At 31.4% G+C, this 17318-nt stretch overlaps 2 protein-coding genes and 1 long non-coding RNA gene across 3 annotated transcripts; 1 reads left to right on the top strand and 2 right to left on the bottom strand.

The window, feature by feature from the left end:
* Positions 1-5243: 5243 nt before the first annotated feature.
* Positions 5244-9408, bottom strand: ERp44 (Endoplasmic reticulum protein 44). Its single transcript, XM_013326761.1, has 7 exons — positions 9232-9408; positions 9022-9097; positions 8695-8937; positions 7612-7854; positions 7139-7405; positions 6225-6423; positions 5244-5456 (listed from the first exon to the last, which is right to left on the bottom strand). The coding sequence occupies exons 1-7, from the start codon at positions 9301-9303 to the stop codon at positions 5324-5326; spliced, it is 1233 nt and encodes a 410-aa protein (XP_013182215.1). The 5' UTR covers positions 9304-9408; the 3' UTR covers positions 5244-5323.
* A 312-nt stretch (positions 9409-9720) lies between these two features.
* Positions 9721-11271, top strand: Caspase1 (caspase-1). The gene has a single exon (XM_013326762.1). It carries the CDS (start codon positions 9877-9879, stop codon positions 10765-10767), a length of 891 nt encoding a protein of 296 aa, XP_013182216.1. The 5' UTR covers positions 9721-9876; the 3' UTR covers positions 10768-11271.
* Positions 11272-13449: 2178 nt separating this feature from the next.
* LOC106128395 (uncharacterized) lies at positions 13450-14355 on the bottom strand. Its single transcript, XR_001228444.1, has 3 exons — positions 14216-14355; positions 13838-14136; positions 13450-13740 (listed from the first exon to the last, which is right to left on the bottom strand). It is a non-coding gene; the product is annotated as an uncharacterized LOC106128395 (long non-coding RNA).
* Positions 14356-17318: the final 2963 nt, after the last annotated feature.

Here is a 17318-nt window from a genome sequence, read left to right as displayed (position 1 = left end):
AGTATCCATGTCTAGTTTACTTTTGTTGACAAATAAAAAAAGGAAAACACACAATAAGTATCTTAACAACTAAACATTATCTACGCTTACTCCTTTTGAAAATCATAAATGCAATAACCTGTCGACAAGTTTGTTAGACGATAGAACAATAGAGATCGATGTTTGGCTTAGCACAAAACCCGGCAGCTTCTGTGCCGACGCACAAAGGCCACATGTAGCGGACAATGACGGCTACTAATGTCCTATGATCGTTCGCCTCACGCCATAAATCTAACATGCCAGCCAGTGTCTTTATGCCAGAAAAAAAAACTTCGACAAACCATCGCATTGACAGTGAAAACGAAGGACAATCATAGAGCTTCTGTATTACAAGTCATAAAACCTTTTTTTAATAAATTTATTAAGTGTATTTGTTCTTTTTTGCTTTTATGTATTGGAGAACTTTTGCTGAGAAATATTTTTAATGCAAATGAAATTTTATTGCTGAATGCTGTGAGATTTTTTTTTAATTTCTTAGTTTCGAATCTAATTTGAGACATTGACCGCTGAGACATTGTTACAGACAACCAGATCTGTAACATTAAAAAGTTCCAAGTTTTCATTTGTCACGTTTCGTATTTGTGAATGTAATTAAAAACAATTTCAGCCATCAGTATTAAGTTTAATCGTATCTTACAGGATGCAGCTTCAAAAAAAATTTTTAATACGATTTTTCTTGCAAAAAATAAAACTAGACTATAACGTTCGCCCACATCTTTACTATAAAATCTTTTTCAGTTGTCCATGCAGCAGCACACTTCCGCTCAGTAGTCGGATATTTTACACTAATTACTGGTTTCGTGTGTCGTGGGCGGGTAATTGGTTCGATCGAGCGTTGTTGTCCTTCACTTCCTGTCTTTTGGCGTTCCGACTCATTCAGCTCAATTCGCTTTATTGAGACTTGTACAAAATACCGGCGTTGGTGTCAAGTTGCAACCATTATAGAGCGGCCGCGGCACCCACGGTTAGATGTAAGCGAAATGAATGCAACTCCGATCTATGCAATTGATATTTAAAAAGTACCATGATAAAGACGTTTAAGATAAAAGATTAATATATGAAATAAAAATGGACACTATTTCTGTAGGTTACTTTTGATATTGTGTAATTTCGGTGACTTGTATTTAGTTTTCTTTTTATTTGTTAATATGGTTGTTATGAGAAAAAAACAAAAATAGTCGGGTACGGTTTATAAAGCCATGCTTATAAAGGACTAGATTTAATGGTGTCTCTAAGGCCCAAAATCAATCAAGAAAAGGAACATAAACTTTTATTTGATGATTTCCATAAAATGACGTTCACAAAGTACATTTGACGAAAAATGATCTTTACATTGTAATATTATGTGTTTCAAAAAAGGAAGGATACGTTAAAAAGCTCGCATGTATCTGTAAAAGCTTTGTTAAGAAGCGGACGCGAATGTTATCTGATCGGAATTCCGCACAATTTTGTGCAAGTGGAAGGCAAGGAGTGAACATTGGTGCATCGTCATTGTCATAATGTAACAAGATATCCCCAAGTACCTGTTTATAACAATACGCCACGCACAGGTTCGCACTCCAAAGAATAGCTTTTGTAAGCCTTTTGTAAACTAACGTTAGTGTTAAAATTTTGTGAAAAAATATAATATGATTTTAACGGATCACTAAAAAACTGACTGACATCGTGCGAACTTATAAAAGTTTGAAGATGTTTCTCAATGAATAGGTTTTAGCCAATTAGTAACGAGAAGCTGAATAAAAAGATACTTTTTTACATTTAAAGTGGCAGTTGTATAATGTTTACAGGAATTTTAAATCTATAAAATATAATAAAATTATCTTCAAATATAATTGACAGATATTATCAAAAACTTATTTATTTAATAATTAGTTAATCATACGAAATGAAACAATAATCATGTCAAAGTTTACTTTTACAAAACTTCACAGGAATATCAATACGGTTACAAAGTAGGTAAGAAAATTCCGCGTAGCGCTGGCGCCCTGCAGTGAGGCGGCGGTCTTCAAACATACTTCTTTCTAAACACTGACAGCCGAAATTGCCCTTCATAACTAAAATCGGCATCTCGGACGCAGTTTGTTTAACACAACATATCTTTTTGGCAAAGATATCCGAGACAGTTAATGCCGCATTTGACACTCCGCAAATCGGACTCGACGATGCTTTGAAATGTTACATTTTTTTTGTCAACATGTGCTCATGTCGTAAGTTCGCGTATCTATTTTGTTGTTTTGCGTTTTTTTTTTGCCTTATATTGAAACATTTTAATGTTTGTTATTTAATTATATCGCTAAAAACTTTTAAAATTATAGTTAGAAGTTCCATTAGTTATAAACGAAACTAGATATCATAACCAAAGAGTATATAAAATGATCAAAACGTCGACGATCATTTTAATTACTGGCCCCGAATAATTTATTTAAAAAAATTGTGTGTTGAAATAAAAAAAAACATAAATTCAAAGTTCAAAAATTTATTACGCACACGTCTCAATAACATACACATTTTGTACATTTTACATTCATACAAATATAGATAATAATAAGTAAAGATAAAGGGTGTTTGTGATTATGTTAGAAAATTCAGACGAAATATACATTAATTCAACGATAACCAGAAAAACTAAATTACAAAACAATAATCAAATTGCAGTTGCAATAATTGTAAAGAAAAATAACGTGTTATTTTTTATATTTATTCTCTAGAAACGTAACTAAATAAAGCCCACAAGAAAAAATGAGCTATAAAATACTAGGCAGATTGTTTAGAAAAAGTTTCAAGGTATCCCAAGAAGTTGTATAAAATATGCATTGTGCAATTCATGAAAAGTTATTTTACGTATATAAAATAAAATAAAGCTGTAATATATAATCACAATAAACAGCAACACACTATATTATATACCAAACAGATTTAATTAATCCTAACAAAATATTGCCTGTATTTAAATGTAATAAGTACATTCAGATGTAGTCAAATTTTGTATAATTTGGTATATAATTTTGTCGATGAAGATAAAAAAAAATCTATTAGATTAAAAGCAAGTTTTTGTATTAATGAATGACTGAATACAAGAAAGCATTATTGAGAAAAAAAAATTGAATAAGTAATATAGACATTATGAATTTGCATTGTGTAGTAAAATTTCAAATCCGAGATTTAAAATAATTTATATTACAACACGATGTTAATTAATTAGCGATAATGCAAATTTGCCATAAAAAAAACTATATTAAATCGTTTCGAATGTAATTATAAACATTAATTTCGACTAAATAATAGAATAAACGACTTGACTAAACTTCTGGTGTTAAATAAATACTTTAATAAGAATAATTATTTATAATTCTAGACTCTAATATTCGGCAACCTTACAAAAAATCATAAATTCATCGCAAAATTTAAATTCCTTCAAAACTACATTGATATTATTTAAAATTAGCAGATGCTAACGACTTCACTTCGACTTTTTTAACAGTGGTAGAGCCCGCTTTAACATCTTCGCACGAATTGGCTCGGCTCGCCCGGTGAAATACCACGACCACACAGAAGACAGGCGTGAAGAGGAAGCAATTCCGTGTTTCGTCTGATGAGTGTGCGTCCCGGAGGCCTAATTTAGTCCTCTTTTCCTTCCCACCCTTTTTCTCAAAGGATGGGAAGTGGAAGTGGACTTTCCGGATGAGAGGAGGCATGGAAGGGGAAAATATTTTTTTTTCTGTGCATCCTTTCCTCCGTCGATTAAAGGTAGGTAACGCATATGCAATTGAGTATGTCTATGGGCAACGGTCCCTTCGCTATTTCAGCGATTTCAGGTGGCCGCTCGCTCGTTTGCCACCTTATGATATAAAAAAAAAACTTCGTGTGCAAGGAATTGAAAAATATCTACGGTGACAGAATTTTTCCTATCGGTGTAGAAGTATCAGAGCCTGATCAGTGTAAACAGACACTCAATCCAATCTTTCCTCTTTATAACAGTATAAATGAAATTTTGAAAAAAAAAAACTAAATAAATCCTATAATCTAAATAAAAACACAGTGGAAAATGTTAACATGATAAACCAATTAATCAAAATAGATAACGAATTTGTATGATTTAGATTTGATTTTGGTTTGAGATTTGATTTACAAATAATACACGTGCGAAATAACATACGACCCACGAGAAATGCGTCTCCCACTGATGGCTATGTTATGTTTTTGCACCCTAAACAACCATTGCGGTGTGACGTCACGTCTCATGTATATTATGGATATTATCTACATAAAAATACGGATAAGAAAAAAAAACATTGTATTCATACTTTTTTAAAGAAAAAACTATATAATCTGTGCCAAATAATATTGGCTCACCCTTATGTTCTTAGCCCACTAGAAATTTGCATTTAACTTTGACGTGATAATTTTTATACGTTTCAAAATAAATCTGCTAATATTTTTTACTGTACAAAACTAGATTAGTCTGTTTTGTTGGTAATTTGTTTACAATACGGCATATTAATAAAAAAAAAGTAATTGCAAAAAAAAACAAGAAAAAAAGCATAATTAAGGCTCAAAAAAAAAACTCGAACTTTTATAATAAGGTAAGAATGATATTCATATATTTTTAATTTGATTGATAAAGACCTAAATTTAAAAAAAAATTGAATGTTTCTCCTATACCATAACCAATGCACAGATTCTGATGAAAGTGTGGTTGTGTACTAAATGTTTTAAAAAAAAAAGCGAATTTTTATATAAAACTTACTCCATTATATCTCAGCTATAATCACATATCAGAATAAGCCATAAATATTATTGAAAATACCCTAAAAATAGGGAAAAAAAATTACAATCCATTAATATCAAACACTTAAATTACTTTTACATTTATTTGTTTATATTTAATACATGACACTGTAATAAAATATCAACCTCTCAGTTAGGTTTTTGAATTACTAGCATATCTTGATTTCTACTTCATACACATAACATTTCATCTGTACATAACTAATATATAATCGAAATTTGCAAAATAAATAAACTGCTTAAATCTTCAAAACGATAACTTTCTAATTTCTGTCACAAATAAGTCAAAACTACGTTACAAAAATAATAAATGCATTAAAATCCATAGGCTAGTAAAGATTTATGTCCACAAGCTTATTTCAAATTTCATATCAAATATAAGGCAAATCGAAGGGTATAAAGAAAAAAAAGAAATTGAGATGAGATATTTTTACTAAAGCGCTCCTTTAGTTGGCTTTGACTTATTCTAAATTTCAAAACCTAGACTGATACAGCCTTATAACTCGTCTCTGAGCAATGTGTATCTGTTTTTGGACGGAGCTAATTTCTTAAAGGTGGATTCTGGTGGAGTGGTCACTTTCATATCTGTGCTCACCACTTCAGGAGTCTCCGGACCATAGTGGAACTCTCTGGAAAATAAATTTACATATGGTATATACAGCTATTAACTGCAACTCCAGCACATAATAAAAAAAACTTTTCAAGTAGCCTATGTGTTCTTCCAGACAATATTCTACATATATGACATTTCAGCAGGATCTATTTACCTGTTCTGGGGGTACCAAATAACAAATATCCATCCATCCATACATGCAAATATTCGCATTTATAATATTAGTAAGATTTTCCATGGACATGTGCCACTGATTGTCTCTAAAGAGTCGGTTACACTGGACTTGACAAACTTGACACATAACTTTATTAATGTCCCCTTAAGTTTTAAAATATATATTTTTATTACATTATGCCAGTATTCCATAGTCATATACTTTGCATGTAAACCATTGATTGCCTATTCATAGCGTATCAAATTGATTCTTAGCATAAAACAGATGTTACGAGGCAACTGCGACAACAATAATAATAATTTTAAACAAAATTAATATTGTAGGCCACTTTTAAGGTTATTTCTTCGTATGAACTAACAGCCCCCAAAGTATAGAACAGTATAACAGTTATTGTCCAAAATAATACTTCTTTGTTACCTGGTTCATAGATGAGTAAATATATTTTTATTAAAATCTGTACTTTCCTAATTATATTTAACAAATCAAGCTCAATGAGTAGCACATTCTTATTTCAAAAGAATTCATCATTAACACCAAATAATTGGATTTACTTTTGCCACATATTTAAAAAAAATTGTTTACTTTTTAATGTTATTGTTATTAACTGACCTGTGAAGTTTTCCAGAGTAGAGATCCTGGAGGAATTGCTTCAGTTTGCCGGGCTTCTCCATATCACTGTAGTTAGGGAACAAGTACATGTGGCGGAAGGAGTCGATAGCTATCAGTGGCAGGTCCGACACAGATTTACCCAAGTGGTGTAATGGATGCTCAAACCTTACACCATCAGCGGTGAGGAAGTTTACATTTTCTGGAAATAAAAACAGGTAGGTTTAACAACACATTTTACAAAATGCTAATTTATCCTACTAATGTTATAATTGCGAGAGTTAAGATTTATGGATGGATGGATGGATGGATGGATGGATGGGTGTTTGTTACAAGGTATCTCCAGAACGGCTTAAGAGATTTTGATAAAGTTTTGATACAGATGTAGGACATAGTCTGGAGTAACACTTGGACTACTTATTAAGTTTTGTTTTAATTCCGCGCGGACAGAGTCGCGGGCCACAGCTATAGTAAATTGTAAAAGTTAACATGTAGCTTAACAAATTGTTAATTGTATTTTAAAAATTACTTTCAGAAACTGGGTATTACCAAAATGAGATAAATCCCCAACATTCATATTCAGTTGTTAAAATTTCACACACAATCTAATCAAATAATATTAGGCAAAGAAGATATATAAACAAAGCGATAAGACTGACAAAACTGCAAGATAACATAATTGACAAAAACATAGATAAGAAATATTTCACAAACAAACAAACACCGTTGCCGTCAAATTACGATATGCAAATTTGCTATATTTTTCTTTTTATTTTCACTAAGAACATTACTACTTTCTTGGATAAACAATTTGATGCATTAAAATTTTAATAATTATTTCATTGCAATACATATCTAGTTATTTGGTAATCATTTTATCTATATATTAAGGATATATTTAACCAAAAAATACTTACGTTTTTCAGACATTAACTCTCTACTGATGATTTCCTTATATTTCTTCACACTTTCCGCATCACTGGGATGGTGGAACAGTATTAGGAATGGCAATCCATCTTCTGTAAGCTCCTCAGCATTCTCAAATGTGATTTCACGGACTAATGGTATGCACTTTTCTTGCACCCAATTGTATAAGTCATCAAAACTGGTCAACGAACCATGGTAAGTCTCATCAGGTTCAGTTGAAGTTTTACGATCAGCTCTAAATACAACAATTGGTTGACCTGATGACAAAGAGAAATAAAATAATTATCTACATGAATACCTTTTTTTTGTGATTTAGGCCCACAGATGAACAAGTAAAGTAAAAAAATCATATTGATCAGTTCTTTATAATTTCTAGGTTATACTACAACTATTTATTTTTTACTTCGTTGGTTGTTATATTAAAACAAACTTTTTTGCTTTATATGTTAAATGTTTTATGTACCTGGTGGATGCATTTGCTGTGAAGCATCACCAAAACCAGCATGGAAGACACACTCATCTTTAAGATTAGCAGCAACCCTACGGATCACATCATATTCAGGCTGGTCCCTTCTGTCCATGTATGCAATTATATGCCTCTTTTCTTCACTCAAATCATGAAGCTCTTTCAAAGAGCCAAAAGTAATAATGGGATCCGTTAGCTGTTTCTTAATAAACTCCGTAAATGCTTCAACTGAGCGTTGACCTGAAATTAAAGGTATAAATTTTTTACACCATTTTCATTGTCATATTACATTTATATTAATTTAATTAGTTGATTTACTTTTATTGATGTAGCATTAAAAGTTTATATACACATTTTGAATTTTAAAATGATTGCCCAAAAGAGGCAAAAATGGTTGGCAAATGTTTTAAACATTTTAACAGAAACCTAAAAAAAACATATCACTTTAAAATGCATATAAAGTATCTTTTAAATAACAAGTTTCATGAGCCTTTTATGACTACCAGAAAGTATTTTAACATTCAATTCTCATTATTATCTATATCTATTTCATTTATAAATGGTTTTTTTACATTATACATGTGATAAGGTTATAAGCAAGGACAGATGCAAAGTCAATGTCAAGACACACAGAAACAATGACATTGTTTCTGTTTGAACATACAGAACAAACTTCATTTGTTTACACATATAGATGTTTAACTGATTACTTTTTTCCCTTTCTAAACTTTCATTCTATGATGTTTTAATACATTGTCTATAATTTCCTCTAATTAATCCTAAATAATTCATGAAATAAACAAAGCTTTTGTTGAGTAATTATACATAACTTGCTGAAGTTTGATAAGAATTATAAAACTGGTATTATGACCATGAAATACAAGCTAAGGATATTAAAAACTTAACATTTTATGGATTTGATGGAATTTTAAATAATACAACCAACCACACAAGTTAATTAAATACATGTCATTAATTTAATTGCTTTTTAATCCATGAAAGATTTTTTTTTTGCATTTTATTCAGGTTAATAGTCTTTCAGTTCCAATTATTTTTACAAATATGATTGAGAAAACATACCTCTGTATTCCTTCTTGGATGGAAGACCATTGCGAAAGAGTTTTAGTGTAGGATACTTTGTAATGTGAAATCTTGTTGCTACAGGGCCTTCTCTATCGCAGTCTACCTTTCCCATAACAACTTTGCCTGTATCATAACCTTCTTTGGTCACCGCATCAGCCGCATCATCGAAAATCGGCATTAGCATGTTGCTAAACTTACACCATTCCGCGTAAAAGTTTATAAAAACAACTTCATTAGATGCTGTAATTTAAAGTTTACAAAATATTAATGCTAATGGCAGCAAAAGTGTGAATGTTAAACAAAATGCAAACTAAAAAAACTCACCTAGTACCATATCTAAATTGCTTTGAGTAATCTGAACAGCCCCACTATCAGTTGGGTTATAAAAACTGTGGCAAATCTGAAAAATAACATTGTTAGTAGTAGTAGAGTAATTACTTATTCCTAATAAACCATAAAATCAACAACTAATTATAGGTACGTGTACCGATTTCTAGAGCGGTTGAGACCAACAATTTGATCTTTTTTACTTACCAAAACTATGAAAACTGAAATGATTTTGGGACTCAATTTATTATTAACATTGCTCGACATTTTGTAAGTCATGTATATGTTCGCAGTGTTAACTAAATGGTATTCGATTCAATATAAACTTCCTCATAAATTCTATCCAATATCCATCCGCCAGACATTGGTTTGTTGGACATAGACATAGACATTTGTCATTGGTTATAGAGAAGAAAAGTTCTTCGTATTAGAGTTGCCATCGTGAAATCGTGGGTATAGATCCACCCCTCCACATGTTTCGATGTGTGGGGTGGACAGAGTTTATTTATGCATTGTATTAATTAAGGAGTTAATTAACGATGCTTATGCTTCACATTTAAGTTATTTGCAAGCTAAACAAAGCCATCAAAATAACTATTCGTTATGGTTACTGGAATTTGAACAAGGGATAATATAATCTTTGCACTCTTTTGCGGCATGTGATTGATGATCTGTTGTTTTATACACTCTTTGATGAGTTAATTTTCGTTTTCGAAGTAGATGTTGAAAGCTCTAAAGAAGTTTTGGTATTGAATAAACAAAAAAATAATATTTTAGCAATATTTATAACTGATTGCGCAGTGTATTGATAGCCTTCTATATTGATTTAATTCTTTAGAATTGTTGGTCAAGATGTCGGAGTCTGAACCACAAAACAATGGCAACGTAGAACAAAGAACTAACGGTGATGGCGATGGCGACCAAGGCGACGCATGGGGTAGCCACGATTCATCTGCTGCTCGGCCGTATGGAAAAATGCCTGTTGATCGTAATGCACCTTATTATAACATGAACCATAAGTACCGTGGTATGGCGATTATTTTCAACCATGAACATTTTGATATACACAGCTTGAAGTCACGCACTGGCACTAATGTAGACAGTGACAATTTGTCCAAAGTTCTTAAGAATCTAGGATTTCGAGTAACCGTGCTGCATAACTTAAAATCGGAGGATATTAATCATTATATTCGCCAAACTGCTGAAATGGATCACTCTGACCATGATTGCTTGCTAGTTGCGGTATTAACACACGGTGAACTTGGCATGTTGTATGCTAAAGATACACATTACAAGCCTGATAATCTTTGGTATTATTTCACTGCAGATAAATGTCCAACCCTTGCTGGCAAACCTAAACTTTTCTTTATTCAAGCATGCCAAGGTGATAAGCTGGATGGTGGCATAACACTAACTAATCGCACAGAGACTGATGGCTCTTCTAGTGCTTCATATCGGATTCCTATTCATGCTGATTTTCTCATAGTATTTTCGACTGTACCAGGATACTATTCCTGGAGGAACACAACACGAGGATCATGGTTCATGCAAGCTTTGTGTGAGGAGTTGCGTTATTCCGGTGCAGAGAGAGATATTCTCACTTTACTTACATTTGTATGTCAAAAAGTGGCTCTTGATTTTGAATCTAATACTCCGGATATGTTGACCATGCACCAACAGAAGCAAGTGCCCTGCATCACCAGCATGCTCACAAGATTATTAATATTTGGAAACAAGAAGTAAGCGGGAAAAATATTTCCAACAAGATGTTAGTATACAAATTACTAATATAAAAATTTGAACTAGGAAACATCCATTCCTTTCCTAACAATTTAAGTAGTTGTTATATTTCCATTGTTTTTTCTAATTGTTTTACCCTTAGTAATTGAACCAATAATGTAACTAGTTTAATTTTGTTTCCTTTATGTTATAATTTTTGTGGATCTATTTTATTTAGAATGTTAGTTTGAAATATAATTAAAATTGTTATTTTACAATTTTAATAATATTCTTGCATTTTTAGTCATATGAATTATGATGTGGCATTTCATTGTGATATAAGAAGAATCTTGATTATACTATTAAGTATTTAAAGTACAGTGCTTCACTAAAAGTATTGCCAGTGGTAAAAAGACAAATCGAAATTCTAATGTGCTTTCTATATTATTACTCACCAGTATCTAAAATTAAAATTATTGTTAAGACACAAAATTTAATTATTAATAAATATTTCACAACGACATTGCAATAAATTTATGCTCAAATTTGTTATTTAAGAATATTAGCACAGTAGGATTCTCACAAATAATGTTTTATAAAAAAACAAGTACAGTACTTAAAACTTTTGAATAACTTATCTATAGATAGCATGATGAACAAAGAAAATCTGTTTTCTTAAGTTTTTTGACTTAATATAAACTTTTTATAATATAAAACATATCAATGCATACACATAGTCATACCAATTTTATATGCTTTTATTTGCTAAATAATAGTAAATATCTTTATGTGTATTGGGCAATAAGAAATATGGATTATTTTGTTACGTAATTGTGGTCTGGTTTATGATCTAGAATAATATGGTGCAAACTTATTTGAACAGCACAAATCTGGTTGTATTTAAATAATATAAAAATAAAAAATGGTGCAATCTACCTTTAAAAATGAATCATCTGTAAAAAGATGTAGAACAAAAAACCAACATATTTATTTATAGATATGAATTATCTTTTTTATTTATATGATTTAAATATGTAACATTTATGCCAAATCCCACCACTTATGTATGTCTGGATTAACTCAGATCTGTTAGTTTTAAAACATACAATATTGTTTCTATATTTTTTTGTATTTCCTAAAAACCTTTTGGCCTAGGTGAAAGAGATTTTGTTACTTTTCCTAGGTTCATTCTGTTACATAATAGTTTAGTGAATCTTTGATATCTTACATTTTTAATAATTAGGTTTAGTGGTAACAACTAACTGCCATATAAATAAGAATTACTTTGCCTTACATGCCAATTTGATAATTTTATAGAACAACGAAATCTATTTTGAATAAAAGTCCATTAAGAAAAGAATGTAATGGTGTATCCACCAGTGTTTATGATAATGATACCGACTGATTTATGTATAAAGTTAAAATAAGGTTTGATGCGAGAAGTCTGTGAGGAGATTAGGTAAAGTGCATTAGATTGGACATTACAAAATAGTGCCTTGATAAATGTTTTATTATTTAAATTATGTACGTAATAATCAATGAAATTGAAACCAAAATACTCTCTTCATAGATATTCTGCATTAAAAGATATTGGGTTCACAAACTTATTTTTTTATATCTTGTATGAGCAATAAAAGTAACTTCAAAGTTTGAAGTTTAGTTTTATTTATACTTTTAAATAACCCAGCCATTTAGTTCCTAATGATTTCTAATGCGTGGAATGCCCGCTAAACACCTTCAGTTTTAACTGTACAGTTAAAATGTACATGTAAAATGGTTTGAACTTTCCTAGCTTCCTGGCTCAAATTTCTACGGCGCGCTCTTTTTTACCATGCCTTGAGGGAGGAGCAAGTTAACAGGGTTTTGTGAGACTAATTTGAACGCCTGCAGTGCGTATATAACCTGATGCAGGCAATTCCTAAGTGTGTAGGCAAAACAAAATTTTACTATGTAACTGACTATTCAAATATTTCCTACACACATACAAATAATTTGTTATCTCAAGAAGGTTTTCGATATGTAAACTCTGTTCTCTTGTAATTTAAATATTTGTGAATGATGGCCACTGTAGTCTTTCTACTTTTGCATTATATGTTATAAATGTTTAGCTTAGTAATATTATAAATGCAGATGTTTAGATGGTTGGATAGATGGATGTTTGTTAAAAGGTATCCCCACAACAGCTGCATGCAATTCACTGGTATTGGCACAGAAGTAGGCTACTATTATATATATTTTTTATTTCCGCATAGACGGAGTTGCGGGCGACAACTGGTATAGAAATAACAAATAGAAGTTTTTAGAAATAACTATATTAACATACTTAAGTCACTGTATCTTAAATAATACAAAAACATATGTAAAATGGACGGATTAATATTCAAATTGAACACACATAAAATACATTATAATTTGTACATAATGTAATTAAAAAGTAACAATTATGCTTTTCAAGAATATATCTATAAAGATACCATTATTTTATGGACTAAAAATACTTACCAAGGTTTTTTGATTATCCTCTTTCATTTATTATATTATATCACGAAATGGTATATGTGATTTATAATGACATGAAGTATTTCATTACGTAATATCAATTTATAACAGCCTATTCTATTGTATGTATATTATATTTAAATCATAAATATCAAATTAAAACATTAGTCATTATTTTAAAAATTAAGTCTTAAAATTTTATTTTGAACATAATATCATTACTTAAAAGCTATTAAAATCATTTGTATAATAGTAAGTTGTTATAAAAAAAGTCTTTGAAAAGAATGTGTGTAAATATCTTAAAGTCACCTTATAAAAAATAGAAACTTATACATAAATTGGATGGTCATAATGGGAGAAAAGAATATAGTTATTCTCCAAAAGATATTGTTTACCTTTTAACTATGTGTAAAGAATAAACTTATTACTTAGAAGTCTTAGAAGCATTACACTGCCTATGACCATACATAAAAATGGCTGGATAGTTGCATTTCCACTCTGAAAAGTAAAAAAGAACATTAGCATAGTATTTAAAGTAAACTAAATAATGAATAATGCAACATTATGCAGTAATTTTATTTTATTTTTTACTTACTATAATGTAATAGTTGCAGCGGTCACCCTGACAGCAATCTGAACATACCCAATCTTGATACCAAATATGTGTGCATGTTGGCATATACCGTTCCCTGGTTGTGGCGCAGTCTGTCCTATTAGAACACCGTTTCGACACATAGTACTGCTTCTTTGCCCCTTGAGACCAATAAGGTGTACTACCCCATTTAATTTCGGTTAGACAAACGTCTTGATCATATTCACAAGTTTTTATGGTTTTAACACATTTTTCGTTGTTATCTTCCTGATTTTCACATACATAACATTCAAGACCATACACTGAAACAGAAATCAGATTATTAGTATCGTATTTTGTTTCACTTTGTAATATATACATTCAAAAGAACGTAAGCACAACCTTTAAATATAAAAAATGATAAGGTTATTAAAAAACCGAAACTATATATATAGATTTTATTCATTTTAAAGCTTAACTTATAGCTTTTGAAAACCTAAATAAATCGTTAAAAGCAAAACAAACGGGTGTGGCATGAATTTTAACTTTTGAATGACAGTGACAGATGACAGCTTGAATTCAATTGGAACTGTGGCTTCTGTCTAGTTTTAGTTCTATTTTAATCTTTGACTATGTCTATGGTCTTCAATGCACTGACAAAGAGTCTATAAAATAAGAGACGGGTCCTCTTGACTAATTAGATACACAAACGGAGAATAAAAATTGACATTTTCAATGCTAGCAATATTATGAACAAGTCTACGTTCCTACCAACCTAAAAAAATCTATCTGTCAGTTTCCTTTTTGACGTTTGAAAGTATTATTTGAGGGAAAACAATTTGGAAAAATAAAACAATTTCGTTAATTGCAACTTTAATTTAATCTTCTGACTAAAGCGAACATATTTTAACAACGTAACATAATGCTCATTGCTTTCGTAATAATACCATTATTGTTTAGTTCACCAACAAAATACCCCAACTATAATAAATGCTTATTTGTTCCAGTTTGTTTATTTGATAGATCATATTTTCTGATAGAACTGGAGTAGTAGTGCCACTCTCGTCGGGAGAAATAGAATAGCACTGGAAAGAGATTAGCTCCTATCTGTTGGTAAAATATTTAGAAAATTGCTAACAAGACAATATGCATTGAAGCAAAACAAGTCGTCATCATCAAGCTCACTACACGGACACACTATATTCCACTGAGGAGCTCGGAGCCTACCCTCAAGAATGCGACTAGATTTATTCAACAACACAGAGCCAGTGAGGGTTGGTTGACTTCACAAATATCTTTGAATTTCTATGCAGTTGTATGCGATTTGTAATTACAGTAAGAATGTCGGATGGATGTTATCATGAAATTCGAAGAACGCATTACTATATAGCGGAGATCGTACCTGAATATGTAAAATTTGTCATTGGAAAGTGAGTCACAGTCCCATTTTAAAGTCCGACCCAAACACAACAATAAACAAAGTCTTTTAACATTTGAATAATAATTTTATTTGGTACAAGTTTTCGTAAAATCAATTTTAAACTTTAGGAAATGATCACCATGAGTATTATTGCTATGAAGATTGCTGAAGATGAATATATTACTATGAAGATTTTTTTTCGGGGTCTTAATTTATTTCAGTGAGATAATAAAATTGTTTCATATGTTTTCAGTTTTGTCACAGGTATGCTGACACTCACAATTTTTATAAAATAACATGAATTATAATAGAAAATATTTTCGCATTTTCGATGTTTTTTATGGTATTAAAAATGTTCCAAACCTAACCTTTCCAGTTTGCTTTTGGTATTTTATTACATGTTATAAACCTAGGTTTACTTATCCTGCGCTTTTCTATTGTTCCTTTTTTTTATTGTTCCAAACTTAACTTACCCTATGTAGTTTTCTTCCTTTTTTTTCAACTTAAGTTACGACCCCAAAAAAACTTCCAAACCAGTGTAAGAATATTCCCTATCGTTTAAGACATATGTAATAGAAATTTGGCTTGATTCGGTTTTGTGAAGCATTACCTGGTATTTTATTAAGAACTTCTATACAATTTCAAAGCGAACTTTCATTTCATTGACTTTTACTAATTACGAATATAAAAACATTTAGCAACATTTTAACGTAAATATGGAATAAGATTTATTTACGTACATAAAATATCAAGTGTAGTCATTGATACTTTATTTGATATGTAGTAAAATAGAATAATAGTCAAAACAACAAAAAATACAAAATATAGTACTATTGTATTAAAAAACACAATAACCACATGGTTCTTGGAAATCTTCTCACAAGAAAACATCAGCTTTCTAACTCTCAAAATCATAATACACTTCATCCCACAATTCACACTGAAACTACAATATTTTTATCAAATAAGGTTAGATTTAAAATATAATAATATTATAAAAAAAAATCTTATAAAGACATAAAGGCTTAAATTCGTTTTTAAAATTACTCCAACTGCGGTCATTCGTTACCCATTCACTGAGCCACGTTTTAGCATCTCCTTGTAAGCAATTGCCAATGCGAGAAAGACATTCGTGATCACTCCAATTATTAGAAGACCTAGCACGGTCTACTTCTTCACACCATGTCTCTATGTCACTAACACTCGGATCAAAATTAGAAATATAATAAGACTGGTTAGATCTCACCGGTATATTTATGGATCGTATCGCATCGATGATGCGATCGGCGGCGCTGGCCTGGACTGACGTAGCGCTCGCGGGACGCTCCGGTGAGGACGGAGTCGTTGAAGCCTGAAGCGCGCCCTTGAAGCGAGCTCGCAGTCACAGCTTCGCCCAACTGCGACGGCGGCGGCATTGACACGGCAGGATCAACGGCAGGAACGGGCTCGGCGCTGATGGTTGCCACAGGCACCGCGGACTAAGCTACTTCCACTGCAGCGCGGCCACTAGACTCCTTTCGTTGAGATGAAGACACTACCTGTTGTTTCGATTAAAATATTGCTAGAAGGGCTACGTCGTCTGTAGCGTGAATCAGGGGGTCAGGGGGTCAGAAGAAGAAAAAGAAGAAGAAGAATACCAAGAACAATACCAAGAAGAATACGAAGAAGACTACCAAGAAGAATACCAAGAAGAATACCAAGAAGAAGAAGAAGAAGAATACCAAGAAGAATACCAAGAAGAATACGAAGAAGAATACCAAGAAGAATACGAAGAAGAATACCAAGAAGAATACGAAGAAGAATACCAAGAAGAATACGAAGAAGAAAATGAAGAAGAATACGAAGAAGAAAATGAAGAAGAATACCAAGAAGAATACGAAGAAGAATACCAAGAAGAAGAAGAAGAAGAATACCAAGAAGAAGAAGAAGAAGAATACCAAGAAGAAGAAGAAGAAGAACACCAAGAAGAAGAAGAAGAAGAACACCAAGAAGAAGAAGAAGAAGAAGAATACCAAGAAGAATACGAAGAAGAATACCAAGAAGAATACGAAGAAGAATACCAAGAAGAATACGAAGAAGAATACC

The sequence above is a fragment of the Papilio xuthus genome, unplaced genomic scaffold (genome assembly GCF_000836235.2).
Source record: "Papilio xuthus unplaced genomic scaffold, Pxut_1.1 DF828780.1, whole genome shotgun sequence".
In the NCBI taxonomy this organism is placed as follows: Eukaryota; Metazoa; Arthropoda; class Insecta; order Lepidoptera; family Papilionidae; genus Papilio; species Papilio xuthus.
The sequence above is the reverse complement of the archived record's forward strand: the minus strand, read 5'-3'. Positions and strand labels throughout refer to the sequence as shown.

What these genes read in the sequence shown, in the direction of transcription:
- Caspase1 (XM_013326762.1), top strand. Translation starts at nt 9,877, where the DNA reads ATGTCGGAGTCTGAACCACAAAACAATGGCAACGTAGAACAAAGAACT.
- ERp44 (XM_013326761.1), bottom strand. Translation starts at nt 9,303, where the DNA reads ATGACTTACAAAATGTCGAGCAATGTTAATAATAAATTGAGTCCCAAA. An exon ending in TTTCAGTTTTCATAGTTTTG is followed by an intron (nt 9,098 to 9,231) that starts GTAAGTAAAAAA and finishes GTTATTTTTCAG; the next exon opens with ATTTGCCACAGTTTTTATAA. An exon ending in ACAGCAAATGCATCCACCAG is followed by an intron (nt 7,406 to 7,611) that starts GTACATAAAACA and finishes CTTTGTCATCAG; the next exon opens with GTCAACCAATTGTTGTATTT.